Source organism: Somniosus microcephalus, chromosome 16, assembly GCF_052327205.1.
Source record: "Somniosus microcephalus isolate GS21.2 chromosome 16, FLI_Smic_1.0, whole genome shotgun sequence".
Classification (NCBI taxonomy): domain Eukaryota; kingdom Metazoa; phylum Chordata; class Chondrichthyes; order Squaliformes; family Somniosidae; genus Somniosus; species Somniosus microcephalus.
Window position 1 is genome coordinate 16,573,612 of NC_141002.1, and position 22,367 is coordinate 16,595,978.

At 47.6% G+C, this 22,367-nt stretch overlaps 1 protein-coding gene and 1 long non-coding RNA gene across 3 annotated transcripts in view; one reads left to right on the plus strand and one right to left on the minus strand.

The window, feature by feature from the left end:
* Window positions 1-22,367, plus strand: part of LOC147105988 (uncharacterized) — a 310,673-nt gene that overhangs the window by 67,298 nt on the left and 221,008 nt on the right. The gene's annotated exons all lie outside the window — the stretch shown is intronic.
* Window positions 1-22,367, minus strand: part of tbxas1 (thromboxane A synthase 1 (platelet)) — a 315,721-nt gene that overhangs the window by 48,514 nt on the left and 244,840 nt on the right. For both annotated transcript variants that reach the window (XM_086008606.1, XM_086008607.1), the window contains exon 10: window positions 14,056-14,385. In XM_086008606.1, coding sequence (XP_085864732.1) covers window positions 14,056-14,385 — 330 coding nt within the window. The remainder of the gene's footprint in view (window positions 1-14,055; window positions 14,386-22,367) is intronic.

Consider the following 22,367-nt stretch of genomic DNA (forward strand, 5'->3'; position numbering starts at 1 on the left):
GAATCTATTTGGTTAGAGTTAAGAAATAATAGAGGTGACGTTACACTACTAGGTGTATTCTATAGACCACCAACTAGTGGGAAAAATATGGAGGAGTTTTGCAGAGAAATTACTGAGAGATGCAAGAACTATAGAGTAGTGATAATGGGGGACTTCAACTATTCTAATATAGACTGAGATAGTAATAGTGTAAAGGGCAGAGAGGAGGAAGAATTTCTGAAGTATGTTCAGGAGAACTTTCTTGATCAGAACGTTTCCAGCCCAACAAGGAAGGAGGCATTGCTGGATCTGGTTCTGGGGAATGAGGTGGGTCAAGTGGAGCAAGCGTCAGTAGGTGAACATTTAGGGAACAGTGATCATAGTATCATAAGGTTTAAATTAGCTGTGGAAAAGGACAGGGAGCAATCTAGAGTAAAAATACTTAATTGGAGGAATGCAAATTTCAGTGGGATAAGAACGGATGTGGCCCGGGTAAATTGGAATCAAAGATTGGCAGGCAAAACTGTAATGGAATAATGGGCTGCCTTTAAAGAGTAAATAGTTTGGGTATAGTTGAGGTACATTCCCACTAGGGGGAAAGGTAGGGTAACTAAAGTCAGAGTTGGTTTATTTCTGGCAGCTGCTGTGGCCTTGGTGCTTTGGAGAACAGCAAACTCTGGAGAGGGCAGGTAAAGTTATCTCCAACATGTTGGTGCAGATGTTTAGTGTTTGGAGGTTTCCTGCGGGTGGATACCTCCGCTCAGCAAAAAATCTACGAACCTACCTGCTAGTCCCGGAGATACGGTGGCTTCCGATCCTGGGCCTCTTTTTGGAAATGCGCAGAGGCCCACGTATCCCAGGGGCGCACGCGATTCGCAAGCACCCCGGGATCACATGGGCCAGCTCAACCAATGGAAGAAGGGAATCCCCATTCATACTTTTGACAGTTCCGTACGCACAGATCTGTCAAAAGTATGAATGGGGATGACTGCAGAAATGCACCAACACACTGAAATAAATAAATAAAAACCATTACATATATAAAATTAATTAAAATGGCATTTAATTAAATATGTTAAACAAAAATTTAATTTTTTGAATTTTTTTTTAATATGTTTTAACGGATAAACTTACCTTATTGGGCAGGGTTTTTAATTTATAAGTGAGTGATAAAATCTTATTTTTCTATTTTTTAAAACTCTTGTGCTGGTAAAAGCAGGCCTTACACCTGCTTTTACCAGGCGTAAGAATTCTATGGCCTTTCAGTGGGCGGAAGTTGAGCAAATAGTGCAGCTCTCCACCCGCAGAGGCCCTTTTCTTGGACATGCATTGGATCTGTCAAGAGAATTCTTGACAGATCGCAAGTTCCGGGTTTCAGCGCATGCACTTTGCATGCCTAAACCCGGCACTTGCGCGGCCCCTACGGACGCGTATGCACCTCGTACGCACCCGTGGGTTCGGAAAATATGGGCCAGTGTCTATAAGAGGAGAATCAATAGAGGTCTTTAAAATTATGAAGTGGCTCGATAGGGTGGGAATGGAGAAATTGATTTCACTTGTGGGTGAATCCAGAACAAGGAGGTATAAATATAAGATAGCCACCAACAGATCAAATAAAGAATTTAAGAACAATCTCTTTGCACAGAAAGCGGTGAGAATGTGGAAGTCGCTGCCACATGAAGTGGAGTTAGTATTGATGCATTTAAGGGAAGGCTTGATAAATACTTGAGGGAGAAAGGACTAATGGGATACAGGGACAGGATGGGAAGAGGTAATTAGAGTGGGATGAGGCTCGTGTAGAGTATAAACACCGGCATAGACCAGCTGGGATGAATGGTCTGTGTGCTGTATATTCTATGTAAAGCTCAGTTACTCACTTGGTTACCAGCTGAGGCAATTGGGGCATAATTACATTTTCAAATTGGAATTTGCTACTTCTCTGGTCAAACGTTTTGCAATTGCCACGTTAGTTTTTCCAGGCTGGAACTGGTGAATGAATGACCTGCCTGCGGTGTTGCCGGTTTCACCCCCTCCCCCTGTATGTGACAGCCAGTTGTAGTAGCTTTCCAAGTGTTGGACGGGATGATTCATGCTTCAGTCACCAATGCCCCAACATTAGGTTGGACTTATGGATCCATGAATGTGTGCTGTGGCAGTTGGTTTATTTCTGGCAGCTGTTGTGGCCTTGGTGCTTTGGAGAACATCAAACTCTGCAGTTATCGTCAACATGAACATGTTGCTGCAGATGTTTAGGGCTGGGTTTTCATGCGGGTTGGTGTCGTGTAATCCGCATTTCGTGTTATCCACATGAATGTAATTCGATGTGGGGGATTGATGCAATTTTAACTAAACTGCCCAACTGAGTTCCAGCGTGTGGGAACCCATGGCAAATGAGTTTCTCCAGTCTGAAAGTCGCCTCCGATGACGTCATCATTGCTGCTGCATTTAAGGTCTGCAACAAGCCTTGCTTCTTCTGCAGGCTGCCAACCTTTTGGCTTTTGCTGATACACTGAGCTGGAGGCAGAATGGCCACAGAAAGACCAAGGTCTGCACCCCGATTCGACAACGTTGCCCTGCAGGCTTTAGTGGAGGGAGCAAGAGCTCACAAGGAGGTGCTCTTCCCTTCATCAGGGAGGAAGAAGCTTCCCCAGCAGGCAAAGGCTGTGTGGATGCAAGTGGCAGAGGAGGTCAACTCCTTGTCGGCTACCCGCAGAACCTGGATACAGTGCAGGAGAGATTTCATGACCTTCAGCACACTGGAAAAGTGAGTATGAATTTCCCATTACTCTCAATCTGATCCCCATTGCCTTTCCTCACCAGCACTCAGCTTTAGCAATCTCTTCCTCCACAACCCACTTGACACTGACATCCATGCACCCTTACCCATTCCCTCTCTCTCTATGGTCACATTCACCTAACTATGCAGCCCTCACACTCCCTATCACTCTGATGCTATAAAAACAACTGACAACACACAGGGAGGGCCCTTGGTCTTGCCACCTCACTCCATCTTTGTCTCCTTCTAAGCATCTATGCTATGGATTCTCTACACTCACTCCTTCATTCTCACTCAACCTCCACCTGTCTCCCTCATTGCAGGAAAAGAGAGCTCACAATAAAAGAGAACGAGCGAGGACAGGGGGAGGGCCACCCTCAGTAGCCCACCTCACCCCCTGGGAGGAGGCGGTCCTGGAGATCGTAGGACTGGAGGACAACGCGCATGTGGGGGACGGACATATGGGTGCATCACACCAAGCTGGTGACAGAATAGTTTTCCATCTCTCTCATTGACATTGCATGAGTCGCTGATAATGTTTCGGAAGCTCTAACAGATGGACTAATGATCATCTGCAATATGTAATGTGCATGTAACCTTGGCATCACATCTCTGACTCTTTCCTTTACTCCCCCACAGGACCATCGCAAGCACCCGTCCCCACTAGCCAGGAGGAACAGCATGAGCCTGAAAACTCCTCGGAGGAAGCTGCAACCTCTGAGGGCGCAGCGTCAGCAGAATTCAGCGCACCCAGCACCAGCGCAGACACTCACACCTCGGTGGGACCTTCGCGAGATAGTGCAGTGTTGGCACACTAGACGGTGTATCACAGCTCACAAGTAAGCATCAGCAGATTGTGGAGACAGGGACAGCAGTGGAGAGTCCTAGTCAGAGGGAGCAGGACTCTGCCAGCTCGGCTCAGCTGCATGTCGACCCTCTGCCTCTGGGTCCATCCACAGTATCAGCGGTGATGGCACTCCAGGAAAAGATGCAGGAGTCTCTGGCAGGTTTTGTCTCCAGGGTCGCTGCGAGTGTGGTGCGAATGGAGGTGTCCATAGCGAACATGAGCAGAGCCTTTGTGGAGTCATTGGCGCATGAACGCATCACCACGGAAAGGATGGCAACCTCCGTGGAAAGGATGGCTACAGTAGATGAGAGGATGGCTATGGCCATGGAGGAGCTAAGTCGCCAGGGTGTTGAAAACATGGTGAGTGTTCAGAATAGACTGACATCTCTGGAGGAGCGATGGGCAGCTATTGAATAGAGAAACCAGAACTTCATGGCAGTCCCTCTGAGTAGGACTGCCATTGCAGATACGGGTCCCCATAGCCTCCCTGATGTGCAGCAAGGTGCTCTCAAGCCACTTGCAAGCGCTGAGGGAGACCTGACCCATGAGAGGGAAGTTGGTGGCAGACAGCAAGGAAGTGGGGGCTCCTCTCCAAGCACTCACACTTCCATGCCACTGCAGAGCCCTCGGTCAGAGCCCCACCAGAGTCCACACCCAACTGAGATCGGCGTCTCAACCCCTGCAAAGCCGCAGGAGCAGCAGACTGTTCACGAGCCCTCACAGGTTCGCCACCCCAGAGGACACCCGCCAAAGGTGTCGAGACAGGAGCAGCAAGAAAGTGAGCAAGGGGCCTCCACATCTGCTGAAGCCACAGGGGAAGCACCATGTAGGAGCACGCGTAAGAGAAAGATATTGCACAAATAGTCACAAGGGTAGTCACTTGGGTGAAATTTGATGTTTTATGTGTAAAAGCCATCATATTAATCATGTACACAAAAATTTTGATGGCTACTGCTGTAGTTGTGGCATGTGTCATTTCGCGAATGGGACTTCCACATTGAGGGCTTAGGATTACTTGCAATTGTCAGTATGGTGGTCAAATAGCTAGGAATCAGCTGGTTTGTGGCCATTGTCGATGCTCAGGTAAGAAGATGCGAGGTAAAAGTGCTTGAGTGGCTAGGCTAAACAAATCTGGCCAAGATGAGTGCGTTCCTTGCATCCCGGGCAGCTATGTTCTCGCGTACTGCTGCCGCTGGTTGATGGGCCTCTGCAGGATGTTCGTTTTCGCACTCCTCCTCCTCCTCCTCATCTGAGGAGGATATGTGAGGAGCCACTTGGTCCTCAAGAATCTGCAAGCCACGACACTGTGCCATGTTGTGAAGTGCACAGCAAACCACGACGATTCTGGAGACCCTGACTGCTGAGTACTGCAGGGCTCCACCTGATCTATCCAGCCATCTGAAGCGCATCTTCAGCAAACTGATGGTTTGCTCGATTATGGCTCTGGTGGACATGTGGAGTTGTAGCTCTCCTCAGCTTCGTTGGATGGTCTCCTCAACGGCGGCATTAGCCACGTCCTCAGGGGATAGCCCTTGTCTCCAAGTAGCCATCCGTTAAGTTGGTCTGCCGGACTGAATAGCGGAGGCACACTAGACTGGCGCAGTATGAAGGAGTCATGGCAACTGCTAGGGTACTTGGCACAAACATGCAAAATTTCCTTCTTGTGGTCACACACCAGCTGAACGTTAAGGGAGTGGAAGCCCTTGCGATTGACAAAAATACCTGGATTGCGAGGGGGTGCCTTAAGAGCCACATGTGCGCAGTCAACGACGCCCTGCACCCTTGGAAAGCCTGCCAGATGAGCTAATCCAACCGCACGCGCCGTGACTCTTGCTCGATCCTTGGTGAAATGGATGTGATTGTGCGCGATGGCAAAGAGGGCATCGGTTACCTGCGTGATGGAAGTGTGTGCGGCTGCCTGGGAGATGCCGCTGATGTCTGCTGCTGATCCCTGGAATGAGCCTGAGGCAAAAAAGTTGAGTGCGGTAGTGACTTTGACGGCCACTGGTAAGGGTTGTCCACCTGGTCCTCTGGGCTCCAGGTGTTGTTGCAGCATTGCGCAGATGTCACCCACTACCTCTCGCGAAAGTCAGAGCCACCTTTGGCACTGCTGCTCAGACATGTTGAGATAGCTGACCCTGTGTCTGTAGACCCTGTTTGGGGTGTATCTCCTGCACGACGGGCTTCCAAGCGCTGGCCCCTTCTGGCCTGTGCATCTTCAGGTGGGTGAGCAGCAGCCTGGCGCTCCTGTTGTTGCTGCTGCTGTTGGGGCTGCTGTTGTTGGTGCTGCTGTTGTTGTTGCTGCTGTTGTTCGGCCTCATCTAATGCCCAGAAGGGAAGGAAATAAATGGCTCCCATGCTTCTGGTAGATGCCTCAGTTGAGGAAGCGCTCAGTGAAGGTGGCGAGAGGGGTTTCCCAGGAGGTCACACTGGAGATGGGTGTCAGGCTCCAAACTTCCACAGCTGTGGTTATGCCTTCTAAAAGTCCCTCCAGACCTGAGACTACAAAGTCCTGCCACCTGCAAATGATGGCTGATCAAATCTCCTCTTAAATGGTTGACCTGCAGCTGATAGTCAGCAATCCAATTGTGCTCCCGCCAGGTTTCACCTTCGTGTTTCCCACCAGGCCTGTTTCACGTGGGAAAAGGGTTAAAATTGCAAGGGCCATTCAAAATGGCATTATAGAGGCAATTTAGTGCTTGTTAAGGGCCTTAACGGCCTATCCCGCCTCTTGGAGGCGGGACGGAAACGGGACCATCAGACACGAATTTTTGAAAATTGCGTGGAGGCGGGATAGGGCCCGCCCGCCAGTTTTTGCAATTTTAAACACCCGCACGCCTCCAATCCTGCCTCCACGCCCCAATGAAAATCCTGCCCTTAGTGTTTGGAGGTACAATGAGAATGGATTGGGGTTGGTGATTACAGACTCTAACTTCTCAAACACCCATACAAAAGCAAAATACTGCAGATGCTGGAAATCTGAAATAAAAACAGAAAATGCTGGAAATACTCAGCAGGTCAGGCAGCATCTGTGGAGAGAGAAACAGAGTTAACGTTTCAGGTTGATGACCTTTTATCAGAACTGGAAAAAGTTAAGAGATGTAACAGATTGAACAGAGGCCCAATCTGTCCCCATCAACCACCACCCTCCTCCGCCTGACTGAACTTGTTCTCACATTGAACAACTTCTCCTTTGACTCCACTCACTTCCTCCAAATTAAAGGTGTTGCTATGGGAACTTGCAGGGGTCCTAGCTATGCCTGCCTTTTCATGGGATATGTGGAACATTCTTTGTTCCAATCCTACACAGGTCCCCATCCTCACCTCTTTTTCCGGTACATCGATGACTGTATCAGTGCCGTTTCCTGCTCTCGCCCTGAATTAGAAAATTTCATTCACTTTGTTTCCAATTTCCACCCTTCCCTCACCTTCACATGGTCCATCTCCGACTCTTCCCTTCCCTTCCTCGACTTCTCTGTCTCCATCTCTGGGGATAGGCTATTGACAAACATCCACTACAAGCCCACCGACTGCCACAGCTACCTGGACTACACTTCCTCCCACCCCGCTTCCTGTAAGGACTCTATTCCATTCTCCCAGTTTCTCCGTCTCCGTCGCATCTGTTCTGACGATGCCACCTTCCATACTAGTGCTTCCGCCATGTCTTCCTTTTTCCTCAACTGAAGATTCCCCTCCACCATGGTTGACACGGCCCTCGACCATGTCCGTTCCATTTCCCGCAATTCTGCTCTCACCCGCCCTCCCTCCCAGAACCACAATAGGGTTTCCCTTGTCCTCACCTTCCACCCCAGCAACCTCCATGGATTATCCTCCGCCATTTCTGCCACCTACAGCGTGATCCCACCACCAAACACATCTTCCCCTCCCTTTTCAGAATTCCGATGGGATCGCTCCCTCTGCGACACACTGGTCCACTCCTCAATCGCCCCAAACACCTCCTCCTGTTCCCACGGCACCTTTCCATGAAAGTGCAGGAGATGCCACACCTGCCCTTTTACCTCCTCCCTTCCCACTGTCCAGGGCCCCAAACACTCCTTCCAGGTGAAACAGCGATTTACTTGTACTTCTTGCAATTTAGTATACTGTATTCGCTGCTCACAATGTGGTCTCCTCTACAGTGGGGAGACCAAACGCAGATTGGGTGACTACTTTGCGGAACACCTCCGTTCAGTCCGTAAGCGTGACCCCGAGCTTCCGGTCGCCTGTCACTTTAATTCTCCGCACCACTCCCACTCTGACCTCTCTGTCCTCGGCCTCTTACACTGTTCCAACGAAGCTAAACAGAAGCTCAAGGAACAGCACCTCATCTTTCGATTAGGCACTTTACAGCCTTCTGGACTCAACATCGAGTTCAACAATTTCAGACCATAACTCTGCCCCTATTTTCTCAGACGGCAGCTGTTGATGGTTCTGCCACTCCCATTTACACCTCTTCCAGACTCATCTTTTGTTTCTTTACTTGTCCCATTACTATCTCCTTTTGCTTTGTACAATCATACCGTTTGTCATTTAATCACTCCTGCCTTCCACCCTATCACAGACCATCCATTTTGTTCTTTCCTCCCCTCCCCCCTTTCCCTGCCCCTGCACTTGCTTAAAATCTGTAACATCTCTAACTTTTTCCAGTTCTGACAAAAGGTCATTAACCTGAAACGTTAACTCTGTTTCTCTCTTCACAGATGCTGCCTGACCTTCTGAGTGTTTCCAGCATTTTCTGTTTTCATCTCAAGCACCCATCCTGATCTACTGCCTCTCTACATTTTTGGGAAGACATTTTTTCTAAGCAGTTCATTTCACCCACCCTCCCCCGAACCAAAGCTGCTGAGTCTTGCTGGGATTTGGTTCCACAGGGTCTGGCCTCCCCTTGGTACCTCACTCAAGTTAGCCTAGGCCGTGAGCTTCATTATGGTATTCGACAATTGGTGGGGGCGAGAGGCAATTACAGCCTAGTCCGATCCTGCCCTCTGTGCATATGCCCTATCCAGCTGGATATCAATCAAGAGAGGGAGCCCTAGCTAATCCTAGAGGTGCTGAGGCTAACAATAACATCCCAACCGCTGCCTCAGGTGGAAGGCCTACTGCTCTGCGTGGCTCAAGTGTAAGCTTCCTTTACCAGCTCAGCTATCAGGGACAGCTCTCTATGTTTGTCTTATTGTCATCTACTCGGTTTACATATCTGGAGCGGTTGTAGCACATATAAGGTCATAGAGTGATCACAGAAATATAAAAGAGGATATACACATAGCTGTCCACACAAGGGGCTTGATTTTCCAAGCCCCGAGGAGGCGGGTTTGGAGGCGGGAGTGGTGGGAAAATTGCAGAATCGGGGGGGCAGGAACCCATTCCGCCCCCAACCCGCCTCCGTGCCAATGTCCCAGGAGGCGGGTACCCGACCTGTGCTGGGAGCTGCCTCCCCGAGGCGGGAAGGGGATTAGTGCCAATTAACTGCCTGTTAACAGGTAGTTAACAGGCAGTTTTTTTGCCTAATCCCTATTTTTAGCCCTGAAGTGTGGGCTGTCCGATGGCTCCGAACCACGCCAAGTTAGCGAGGCGGACCATTGGTCTGCAGGGGTCGGAGGGGCCGAGATGTCCGGTGTGCAGGTGAGTGATGGGTGCATGTGTGCAGAGGTAAGTGTGTGAGGTGAGTGTAAAGTGTTTTAATAAGTTTTACTTACCTTTACTTTCTCCTGCAGGCTTCCTTCCTTCAGTTCTCGGGAGTTCCTGAGCTCACCGGCACAGAAAGCAGAATGGCCGCTGAACTGTCAAAAGCTGCAGCCTCTGCTTTCTGGTCTGGAGAGATCTCTAACTGAGTCTGAGTAGAAGGACTCAAGTTAGAAGACAGATTGTCAGCGTTTGACAACTTCACAGAGCCGTCAAACGCTGATTTTTCATCTGTCAAAAGCTCTTGACAGATGAAATGTCAATCGCTGATGTCACCAGTAACCAGGTGTCCCTTAATTGGCCTGCTGAGCCCGCTGGGCGGGCTTAACAAGGTCAATCAAGGGAAAGTAGCGTGGGTTGGCCACAAGTCGATGGAGGCGGGACTACAACCCAAAAAGTGGGAGTCCTGTCTCCAAAAGCTCCCCATTGACAAAATCGAGCCCAAGGTGTCTGTAGGTGAAGAGGGTATTGATGCATGTTAATTACCAGCGGCAACCATTTAAGTGATCTATAATGCTATTTTCCAATCAGAAGGAACAAGTCACTCATTGCTGATAGAGTTCCTTGAGTTTTTGGGTAGTGTCCACATCGACCCAAATGACTGCTGGGAAATGACAGTCTCTTTCGGGAAGCTGTACGTTTAGTGAGTGGACACTGCATGGGCTAATGAGCAATGCAAAGTGGTGAGGTTTCAGCTCGTGTCTGGGCTTGCTGGTCTCGGCCAGGACTGTGGTGGGGCCGCTGGAGGTATCCTCCGTGCTGCTGAGCTAGGGAGGGGAGGGATCAGCCGGATCGACTGTTCCTGTTTGATAGTGACTGTCTCCTGCTGGAAGTGCTAATTCATCGACACTGGGTCAGGGCAGCACTGGGCTTTAATGGTGATAACACATCCCTGCTGAATTTTCAGCTGTCTAGCTTTGCACATTGAAGAATGGCCACTCAAGTGAGGTACCCTGGTCTGCCAGTACCCTTGGAACAACAGCCCAGCACCTTCAGGAAAGGAGAGATAAGGGGTGGGGGGGGGGGGGAATTAGAGGAAAAACTGATGTCCACACAAAGGGCTGGATTCTCTCAATGAGGAGCTTTTGGAGGCGAGACTCCCACTTGTCAGGTTTTAGTCCTGCCTCCATCGACTTGTGGCCATCTTACACTATTTTCCCTTGATTGACCTTGTTAAGCCCACCCAGCGGGCATGGCAGGCCAATTAAGGGAAAGCCGGTGACTGGTGACGTCAGCGAGCGAGCTTTTGACAGATGAAATGTCAGCGTTTGACGGCTCTGTGAAGCTGTCAAACACTGACAATCTGTCCTCTAAGTTGAGTCCTTCTACTCAGGCTCAGTTAGATATCTCTCCTGAGCAGAAAGCAGAAGGCTGCAGCTTTTGACAGTTCAGCGGCCATTCTGCTTTCTGTGCTGGTGAGCTGAGGGACTCCCGAGACCTGAAGGGAGTTAGCCTGCAGGTAAGTAAAACTTATTAAAACACTTTACACACACCTCACACACTTACCTCTGCACACATGCACCCATCACTCACCTACACACAGGACATCTCGGCCCCTCCGACCCCCGCAGACCGACGGCCCGCCTCGCTGACCCTGACGAGGTTCAGAGCCGTCGGGAAGCCCACACTTCAGGGCTGAAAATAGGGATTCTCCAAAAAACTGCCTGTTAACTACCTGTTAACAGGCAGTTAATTGGCACTAATCCCCTTCCCGCCTCCAGGAGACGGGACCCGGTGTGGGTCGGGTACCCGCCTCCTGGGACGATGGCACGGAGGCAGGTTGGGGGCGGGATGGGTACCCGCCCCCAGATTCTGTCATTTTCCCGGCAGTCCCACCTCCAAACCCGCCTCCCCAGGGCTGGCAAAATCGCCCCCAAAGTCTTCATTTACAATGTGAAAGGGTCCCCCTGAGCACACTCCAATGTAACAAGATGACAGGGATCCTTCTTTCTCCAAATCATTGTCTATTGAGTTCCTGTCCATTTGACAGAACTGAAAATAAATGAAAAATTGAAATGGGGCCTGTTTGAGTTGAAAGGCGTCGGCTTAATACAAGTAAGGGACTCTAGAGTATCCTGCCCCGGCAAAGGGAAATGCTATTCACTGATCTGACGAGATCTTTTCTAAACCAGTTTTGCCAGCTGATCATGGGCCACCAATCTGGATTATTCCAGTATGAAACCACCTGTTTTTCTTGATGCTTTCCTTCTTTGTATTTCTTGTTGCAAGTTCTGATCGGAGCTGACAGTACTTCTGTGCTGTTTTAAAAGAGGTATTATATTGGAATAACTGAATGGACATGGGTAGGTGTTGTGGAGCGATGCTCTCAATTGGCACTCATGGATTGTTGTTTTATGCCACTTCACTTGGCCAAGGATATAACGGTTAAAGTAAATTCTATTTCTTTATGAATTCCTTTTGTTTTGCACGCACTCCAAATTATTTGTTTTAAGATGCACTGATACACTCGGGGTGGAGTTTCCCCTCTTTCTGAATACTTGGGGATGGGGGAATTTCATAGGGATTTTTAAGAAGGACGATGGGGCTAAAGCTGTCCTTTTTTGATAGCTCAATCTCCAATTACATGCCCTTTGTCGTGATCCCTCAACCGCACCAACAGCAACCTGCATTTACAATAGTGCCTTTAGGGTAAGAAAACATCCCAAGAAGCTTCACGGGAATGAGATATTAGGAAGGGGTGACTAAAAGCTTGGTTAAAGAGGTAGGTTTTAAGAAGGGTATTAAAGAAGGGGAGAGAGGTGAAAAGGCAGAGTTTAAGGGAGGGAGTTCCAGAGCTTGGGGCCTAGACAGCTGATGACACAGCCACCAATGGTGGGGCGAAGCTTGTGGGGGATGCACAAGAGGCCAGAGTTGGAGAAACGCAGAGTTCTTGGAGGGTTGTAGGGATGAAGGAGGTTACAGAGATAGGAGGGGCAAGGCCATGGAGAATTTCGAACATGAGAATGAGAATTTAAACTCTCCTCTCTCTCCAGAACTGTACCTAAGCAAACCCACTTCAGTGACCATTCCTGTAATTTCCTACTCCTTGTGCTGAAAAAGTTGTGCCTGGCACATGTCCCTTCTTACTCCTAACTCTTAATTTGTCTCTAACTCTGGCTCCAAACTCTTTTAACTCTGAAAATTAAATAGCTGCTATCTCTGATGCATTCCATTATCCAATTACCACTCAGCTGTTGCAAGCCTGCATGTTAACTCTAAATACATGACACACCCAGAGACATTAACAGCTGCCATCATATACTAGCGCAAGGGAAGTCTGCTGAATCAACATGAATTGAAATGAACATCCAAGTCACTGAAAAAAAATGTATGGCGATCATTGGAGGATGGTTTTATAAAGTGTCTCATCTGGTAAAGTGACACGTTTACACACCCCATCAGCAGATTTGAACAGAATTAACTTCTAATTACTTTTAGATACAGAAGCTCCAAAACTCCGAGCTCTCGGGGCTCTAATTGAGCACACAATCTAGGCCAACATTCCAACGCTGCACTGTCGGAGGTGCCGTCTTTCGGACGAGACGTTAAACCGAGGCCTCATCTATCCTCTCAGGTGGATTTAAAAGATCCCACGGCACTAAATGTGGACACATGAAAAACTGACAAGATATGGACAGATTGGCATAAAGAGTTAACATAGTAAAATGGCCCAAAGCACTTCACAGGAGCGTAATCAGACAACATTTGACACTAAGCCATATAAGGAGATATTAGCCCGGAATTTACGGGGCCTATGACGGCATACGCTGTGCTGTGAATGGCCCCGCAAGTTCCGGGTTTCCACATGCAATGCGCATACGCGAAAATCTGGAACTTGCGATCTGTCAAGTTTCTCCTTGACAGATCGTACACATCTGCTGTAAATTCACATTCGCTGGCGTAGGGTTCAACTACTGCCCAGCGAATACCCACCAAACACCCACGCTTCGTAAAAGCGGGCGTAAGGCCTTCTTTTACCAGTGTAAGGGTTCAAATAAATGATGATTTAAACATTCACTTACATTTAAAATTAGTTTAGGTTATGTTTGTCCCGTTTAAAAATGTTCACACTTATTTTTCAAAAAATTAAATTTTTATTTTAAATGTTTAATTAAAGGGTATTTTAATTCATTTTGAACCAGTGATCATTTATTTTTATTTCAGTGTTGTGAAATTATATTTATTAGGTGATTTGTCTTATGCTTATGGGGATTCCGTACGTAAATGAAATCCCCGTAAGCATCATAGGAATCTCCCTTTGTCACTGGTTGGCCTGGCCCACGTGATCCCAGGGACACTTGCGAACCGCCTGCGCCCCTGGGATCCTTGGGCCTTTACGCAGGTGTACGCCTGCAGGCCCAGGAGCGCAGGTGTTTGAAGGTCTGGATACACAGGTAAGTACATAGTTTTCTTGCGGTTCGGAGGCGTATGCGGGCGGTAAGCCTCTGACCGCAATTTCCAGGCCATTAGGACAGGTGACCTAAAGCTTGGTCAAAGAGGTAGGTTTTAAAGAGTGTCTTAAAGGAGGAGAGGTAGAGATGCGAAGAGGATTAGGGAGGGAATTCCAGAGCTTGGGGTCTAGACAGCTGAAGGCATGGCCACCAATGGTGGAGCGAGGGGAGTGGGAGATGCACAAGAGGCCAGAATTGGAGGAATGCAGAGATCTCGGAGGGTTGAAGGGCTGGAGGAGGTTACAGAGCTAGGATGGGGCGAGACCATGGAAATGTCTGAAACAGCTAAAGGCCTGACCTAAAAGTCAAACTGAACTTACGTGAGACTCGTAGAATTCGTCCACTTCCTTCAGCAGCAGCTCCTGGCTCTCGGGGTGGTTGGCAAGGAGGTAAGAAGTGAAGGCCAGAGTACTGCTGGTGGTTTCATATCCTGCCGCAAAGAAAATGAACGCCTGCCCCAAGATTTTATCCAGAGTGAGGAACCTCTTCTGGACCTTGGGTGGGTTTGTCGTGGCCGCGTGCTTTGCGTTCTGTGTCTCGGGCGACTCCTCAACTTGACTGTCGGAATTGATGATATCGGACTTCTCCACGGCGGTGTAATCGGTGGATACCCGGGCATCGAGCATGAGCTGCAGGAAATCTCTGCGTCTCTGTAAAACACAAGCACGGAACCATTAACACTACTGCACACCTCGCACACTGCAACGCTGCGAGCTGCCACTCTGCAGAAGATGTTGGCACGCTTGAATAGACAGATCTGCATTGGGTACAAGATGGGAAATGATGGAAATACACAGCAGGCCCATCAGCACCTGCAAAGAAAAAAAGGACAGGTTAATGTTGCAGGAAAGACACCCATAAAGAGTTCTGATGAGGGTCCCCACCTGAAACCTTAACCTAGAAAAGGGAAGTCTGAGGAGTGACCCGATAGAGGTCTTTAAGATGATGAATGGGTTTGACAGGATAGACATAGAGAAGATGTTTCCACATGTGGGGCAGACCAAAACTAGAGGTCATAAATATAAGATAGTCACTAATAAATCCAATCGGGAATTCAGGAGAAACTTCTTTGGCCAGAATCTGGAATTTGCTACCACAAGGAATAATTGAGGCGAACAGCATAGTTGCCTTTAAGGAGATGCTAGATACACACATGAGGGAGAAAGAAATAGAAGGATCAGCAGATAGTGTTAAATGAAGTAGGGTGGGAGGAGGCTCGTGTGGAGCATAAACACTGGCACAGACCTGTTGGGCCGAATGGCCTGTTTCTGTGCTGTAAATACTATGGGAGAGAGTTTCCACTTTGAGCGCAATCAGCGACCCGGGTACAAATTGCACCCGCTTTGAAAAGTGGTTTTCCCTCCCGGGTTTCCGCTCAAACTTTTAAAACGTAATTTTATTTAAAAGTTTTGCTTTAAAAATATTCATTGCCAAATTTAAGAGTGGTAACTTGGTAAAGTTTGATCAGTACAACTGGAAATGGGTTTATCACAAAAAATAATCACAGTGTCAATCTTCTTCTTCTTCTTAGGCAGTCCCTTGAAACCGAGGATGACTTGCTTCCACATTAAAAATGAGTTCGCAGGTGACTGATGAGTCCAGTGCGGGACCTACAGTCTCTGTCACAGGTGGGGCAGACGGTGGTTGAAGGGGCGGGTGGGTGGGGTGCTTGGGTTGACTTGCGCTGCCTGCGCTTGGCTTCCGCTTGCTCCCGGCGAAGAGACTCGAGGTGTTCGGCGCCTTCCCGGATGCTTCTCCTCCACTTTGTGCGGTCTTGGGCCAGGGATTCCCAGGTGTCGGTGGGGATGTTACACTTTTTCAAGGAGGCTTTGAGGGTGTCCTTGAAGCGTTTCCTCTGCCCACCTGGGGCTCTCTTGCCGTGCCGGAGATTCGAGTAGAGCGCTTGTTTTGGGAGTCTCATATCGGGCATGCGGACAATGTGGCCCGTCCATCGAAGCACATTGTCCGCATGGTCACAGTGTCAATCTACCACTTGTGAGTAACCTGACAGAAAATGACTTTTCAAAACTATACAGAGCCATTTGCCAGTTAGATTGGGGTACAGTAGTCAGTTCCTTAGAAAATAAAAAAAGTTACATTCAAAACCTTTTAAAACGTACCTATTAGTGGCCTTGCGCCCAAAAGATACAGCTTAATTGTTAGAGCCTCTGAAGGCCTGCAAACGAGCGCAATTAGCGGAAACTCACCATGGTGATGAGTTTTGTGGGCGGGGCCAACTTCCAGCGGGGTGTTTTTAAAACTACCGCAAAAGATTGCGGAAACTCGATTTGCGCTGAACGCAATTTGCGCTTAAAATTCCGCGATTTTTTTGCACCAGTAACGCTGATTTCAGGCTAATTGTGCCGAAAAAACCAGCGCAACCCAGTGGAAGCTCCAGGCCTGTGTTTTTTCCCATCCTGACGAGCTGGAATTTCCATCATTGGTAATCATTTAATCATTGGTAATTTCTCCGTTATATCTGACGGTTGAGCGCACTTCTTTACGTTACCGCTCCCCGGTGGTTTGGTGAGTGAACGCAGCACCCACGTAGCCATGGAGACCAGAAGGTCCCAGGTTCCATTCACGGCCTGCCCTGATGTAAGGTAGCTGAGCTGGGGCAGCAATTGGGGACACTACGATTGAGCTTTGGCTGTCCTGGGCTCAGGGTTCCCACTCCTCATCATTATCCAGAGATTCCATTACATAGGATTATATAGGATATACGGCACAGAAACAGGCCATTCGCCCAACCAGTCCATGCCAGTGTTTATGCTCCACTCGAGCCTTCTCCCGTCTTTCCTCATCTAAATCGATCAGCATAACCTTCTATTACCTTCTCCCTCATATGCTGATCTAGCCTCCCCTTAAATGCATCAAAACTATTTGCCCCAACCACTCCCTGTGGTAGCGAGTTCCACATTCTCACCACTCTCTGGGTAAAGAAGTTTCTTCTGAATTCCCTATTGGATTTCTTGGTGACTATCTCATATTGATGGCCTCTAGTTATGCTCTTCCCCACAAGTGGAAACATTCTCTCTGTATCCACTCTATCAAAACCTCTCATAATTTTAATGACCTCTATTAGGTCACCCCTCAGCCTTTTTTCAAGCAAAAAGAGACATAGCCTGTTCATCCTTTCCTGATAGGTATACCCTCGCATTTCTGGTATCATCCTTGTAAATCTTCTCTGCACCCTCTCCAGTGCCTCTATATCCTTTTTATAATATGGCGACCAGAATTGTACACAGTACTCCAAATGTGGTCTAACCAAGGTTCAATACCGGTTTAGCATAACTTCACTACTTTTCAATTCTATCCCTCTAGAAATAAACCCTAGTGCTTGGTTTGCTTTTTTTCATAATCATAATCATAATCATAATCAACTTTATTGTCATTGTTAGTGCACAAGTGCAGTACAACGAAATGTAGGCTTGCGGCTCCCGAGAGTGTACATTTAGATTAAGACATTTAAACATTCAACATTCATTTGGCTTGTAATACATTAACATAATGTAATACATTAACATAACATGGCCTTGTTAACCTGTGTTGCCACTTTTAGTGATTTGTGTATTTGTACTCCGAGATCCCTTTGTTCCTCTACCCCATCCAGACTCGCACTCTCCAAGTTATGAGTGACCTCCCTATTCTTCCTACCAAATTCCAGCTGGAAAGTGCATGTGTGTGGACTTCAGGTGAGGGCCGGACTGGGCTCGGCTAATGATGTCCTCCACACACAAGTAGCCTGCTAACTTTCACTGTTTACACTTGTGCATGAAGGATGGGCTCTTGGGTGAAGGAGGGGAACTGTTGAACATCACCAGGAGTTGGTGGCTTTGAAACTGGAGGAGAACTCTGCTTAGATTAGATGAGCTGGAGTTGCCCGTATTAAGACCTCTTCTATACCTAGTGGTTAAGTGATAACTTGAGTGGAAAGTATATATCTGGTTCAGCCTTGGTAAGTATTGCGCATGGTTTTACAGCTGGGGTATGATAGCGATTCTGTCTGGTCATGTCTATCTCGATTTTGGCTTTTATATTGGGTCCCAGCTATGTTTGCTCCAGCAACTTCTATAGAATTGTTAGAAGAGGGCCAACAAAGGAACACCCTACATCGGTAACACAGCTACAAGCAGGGTCACCATCTTGTAGTTACTGAATAAGTCAAATTCCTTTTTTATTACTGTCATGAATCTTACCATTCATGTAGAAATGACTCATGAGATAACACTGGGCGGCCAGCTGGTGGCGCCGTCCAAGGAAAGTATAAATACTCGGGCGTGGGCCCAGCTTGCTCAGGATGTTTCTGTAACCAGGAACTAGTGATGTAACTAGAATCTCATGGTTGTGAAACAGTTGATTAAAGCCTTGTTTTATACTCAAACCAAGTGCTCAGTAGTTTTCTTACATCAATTACATTGAACACTGGGATATTTACCAGTGTTTGAGGAATTCTGCAACTCCATTCATTTTTCATAATTACTGTAATCCCATTGGCTTTTTGGTGCCTGGATCAGTCAAATTTTGTTTTTATTATGGGATTCTCCAAGATATTTTAAGGAGTGCTTTGGGAACGTTTTCTCCGATTCTCTGTGAAAATCTGCACACTCGGCTGTAAGCGACTTTGTGCGAGGGTATGAAAGACCTGCAATGCTGTGATTCGAGTGAGATCAAGATGGATTTGATTGCCAATAAAGATAAGGCTCTCAGCAAAGTTGCAGCAAGTCACTTCTGTAGCTGGCTGCAGAGGTGTTGTTAAGGTTTAGACAGCAGCAGTCTGGAGAGACCAGAGATTTTCTATTTTAATTGATGCTTCTGATAAGGGACTGCTGACATATACCCCGTGTGCAGGGATATGCTTCACCAAGTTTACACAGATGTGGACTTGGCTCTCTCCACCTGCTAATGGCCCAGAGATGTGTTACTTGAAATGGCACTAGGTGGGGGGATTGTGTTACAATCACATGTGTTTCAGCCATTACAACATTAGAAAGCCGGGTCCAGAGGGCCCTGTTGGCTCAGGGGGTTAATCCAGGGAGTAGCTGAAACTTTGACTTCAATTCCTGGTCTTGGCTGAGTTAGCTGATCTTAGGACTGGCCTTGGAACTGGGGCAAGGAGCGAAAAACTGTCCCCTAGTCACGGAGCTTTCACTTAGACAGGATTGGGTTTGTTCCCCTCCTCCTGTCCTATCCTCTCCTATTCCCCCAGCGTAGTTGAATCACCTGCTCACACTCGCTATCTCGGTGTACAAGTGAAGAATAGCCACATGGGCAAATGGTGAGTGACCAGTCCCCTTTTGACCAGCACAGTAACAGTTGTAACCTTCAGGAGAGAAGGAGAAGGCACAGATTTTTTTTCTACCAAGTATATTCAGATCTTGCCTTTTGTGACATTTTTAGGATTGTGTAGTAATTAAGAATTATAAAATTCCCTTTTAATAAAAATTACCATCAAATATAAACTAAGACCCCATCTTTTGTGAAATTATCAGAAGGTAATATCAAAGAGACAGAATTAATGATGAGCACTTAGCAGCCTTTAAAATGATAAAATATTCATCACTTTGAAATGCAAAATTGCCTCAATGACAGAATGTTTATTAAAGCAGTATTAAAAATGCCACTTCCACAGTACACTCAAAACTGGAGATACTGATGTTTTTTTCTTCCCTGCCCCCTCAAGTTTCCAATTTGTACTGGTGTACAGTATCATAGGTGCTCGATCTCTTCTGATACCTCATCCAAGCAATCATTCTTTATTTGTGGGCCCACTCCTATGGGTGTTGGAAGACTATTTGGCTGTGGAGGGCATTACAGTCAAATTCCATACTGTCTTCGACAACTTGCAACTCTCGCAGCATCACAGAATTTGACAACGCGGGAGGCCTTTTGGCCCACTGTGCCTGTACTGGTTCTCTGAAAGAGTTATTCACTTTGCTAAATTTGTCAATTAAATTCTGGTATATCTGAAAAAAAATACTTTCAGAAACTGTTCTTGGTATTCCTATCCTTCAGACACCCTATTGGAGGCCAGATGTCATAGGTGAAGACCTGAGACAAGGAAAGGGTTACAGTTTGCTTGAAAAAAGAAAAAAGGAAAGCTTGCATTTATGGAGTGCTTTTCACAACCACAGGACATCGCAAAGTGCTTTACAGCCAATAAAGTACTTTTGAAATGTATTCACTGTTGTAACGGAGGAAATGCGGCAACCAATTTGCGCATAGCAAGCTCCCACCAACAGCAATGTGATAATGACCAAATAATCTGTTTTATCTGAGGGATAAATATTGGCCAGGACACCGCTCTTCTTCAATATATCTTTTACGTCCACCTGATAGAGCAGACAAGGCCTCAGTCTAACGTCTCATCCAAAAGACGGCACCTCTGACAGTGCGGCACTCCCTCAGTGCTGCACTGGAATGTCAGCAGAGATTTTTGAGCTCAAGTCTCTGAATGTGGGACTTGAACCCACAACCTACTGGCTCAGAAGCATGAGTGCTACCACTGAGCCAAGGCTGACACTGATGATGATGGGGATCTCATTGAGCAAGGGAGTGAAGGGAGAAGAAGACATCTAATGCTCAATGTTACACCTCGGACAATTGTTTTAGTTCTGTTAGGAGCTCAAATTCAGGTTATTCACCTTCTTCCATGTTGTGTACTATTGGATTAATTCATTGGATGAGAAACATACTGGGATGCCCTGAGGACACAAGAAGTAGTCCAGGCAGAGAAGAGATAAATGACTAAAAATTACACAGAATTTTACAGCTCAGAAACAGGCCATTCGGTTCAACAGGTCAATGCCGGTGTTTATGCCCCACACGAGCCTCCCCCCACTCTCCTTCATCTAACCCTATTAGCAGAACCTTCGGTTCCTTTCTCCCTCATGTACTTATCTAGCTTCTCCTTAAATGCATCTATGCTATTCGCCTCAACCACTCCACGTGGTAGCAAGTTTCTTCGACAGCATCTCCCAAACCCGCAACCTCTACCACCTAGAAGGACAAGGGCAGCAGGCGCATGGGAACACCACCACATTCAAGTTTTCCTCCAAGTCACACACCATCCTGACTTGGAAATATATCGCCATTCCTTCACCGTCGCTGGGTTAAAATCCTGGAACTCCCTCCCTAACAGCACCGTGGGAGCACCTTCGCCACACGGACTGCAGCGGTTCAAGAAGGCAGCTCACCACCACCTTCTCAAGGGCAACGAGAGATGGGCAATAAATGCCTTGATAGCGACGCCCACATCCCGTGAATGAATAAAAAAAGGTTCCACATTCTCACCACTCTCTGCATAAAGAAGTTTCTCCTTAATTCCTTACTGGATTTATTGGTGACTATCTTATACTTATGATCCCTAGTTTTGGATTCCCCCAAGCATAATAGTGCTTTTCCTGAGCTACTGATTGTTGACTTTGTTCCAAATGGTGATTGGTGGTGGATTTTCCATTGGGATATAAGTGGCAACAAAGATATTACTTTCTGTGAGTCCAGATTCACTTTCAGAAAACGAGCGATGTGCTGCTTTCACAGTCCAAAGATGTGCGGGTTAGGTTGATTGGCCATGATAAAAATTGGCCCTTAGTGTTAGGGGGGATTAAATACATGGGGTTACGGGGTTACGGGGATAGGGTTTGGGTGGGATGGCTGTCGGTGTAGGGACCGGGTGCTAGGGTTTGGATGATCAGCCATGATCTTGTTGAATGGCGGAGCAGGCTCGAAGGGCCGAATGGCCTACTCCTGCTCCTATCTTCTATGTTTCTATGTTTAACTTAAAGCCATGTGCTGATCACTGACTCACATCAGGACAATCTCTAAAAAGCAAGTGCTCATCAACTCTTGGGTTCCACAAATAAAAAGATGATTTTTTTAAATATTCATTCTTGGGTTGTGAGTGTCGCTGGCAAGGCCAGAATCTATTGCCCATCCCCTTGAGAAGAGGGTGGTGAATCTTTTTCTTGAATGGCTGCAGTCCATGTGGTGAAGGTGCTCCCACAATGCTGTTGGGTAGGAAGTTGCGCTGTCTCTAAGTTGTCAGACTGTTTGTCCGACATCCAGTACTGGATGAGCAGAAATTTCCTCCAACTAAATAATGGGAAGACCGAAGCCATTGTCTTTGGTCCCCGCCACAAACTCTGTTCCCTAGCCACCAACTCCATCCCTCTCCCTGGCAACTGTCTGAGCCTGAACCAGACTGTTTGCAACCTTGGTGTCATATTTTGACCCCGAAATGAGCTTCCGACCACATATCCACGCCATCACTAAGACCGCCTACTTCCACCTCCGTAACATTGCCCGCTTTGCCCCTGCCTCAGCTTAACTGCTGCTGAAACTCTCATCCATGCCTATGTTATCGCTAGACTTGACTATTCCAACGCACTGCTGGCCGGACTCCCACCTTCCACCCTCCATAAACTTGCACCAAGTCCTGTTCACCTATCACCCCGTGCTCGCTGACCTGCACTGGCTCCCGGTTGAGCAACGCCTCGATTATAAAATTCTCATCCTTGTTTTCAAATCCCTCCATGGCCTTGCCCCTCCCTATCTCTAATCTCCTAAAGGCCGACAACCCTCCGAGATATCTGCGCTCCTCCAATTCTGGCCTCTTGCGCATCCCTGATTT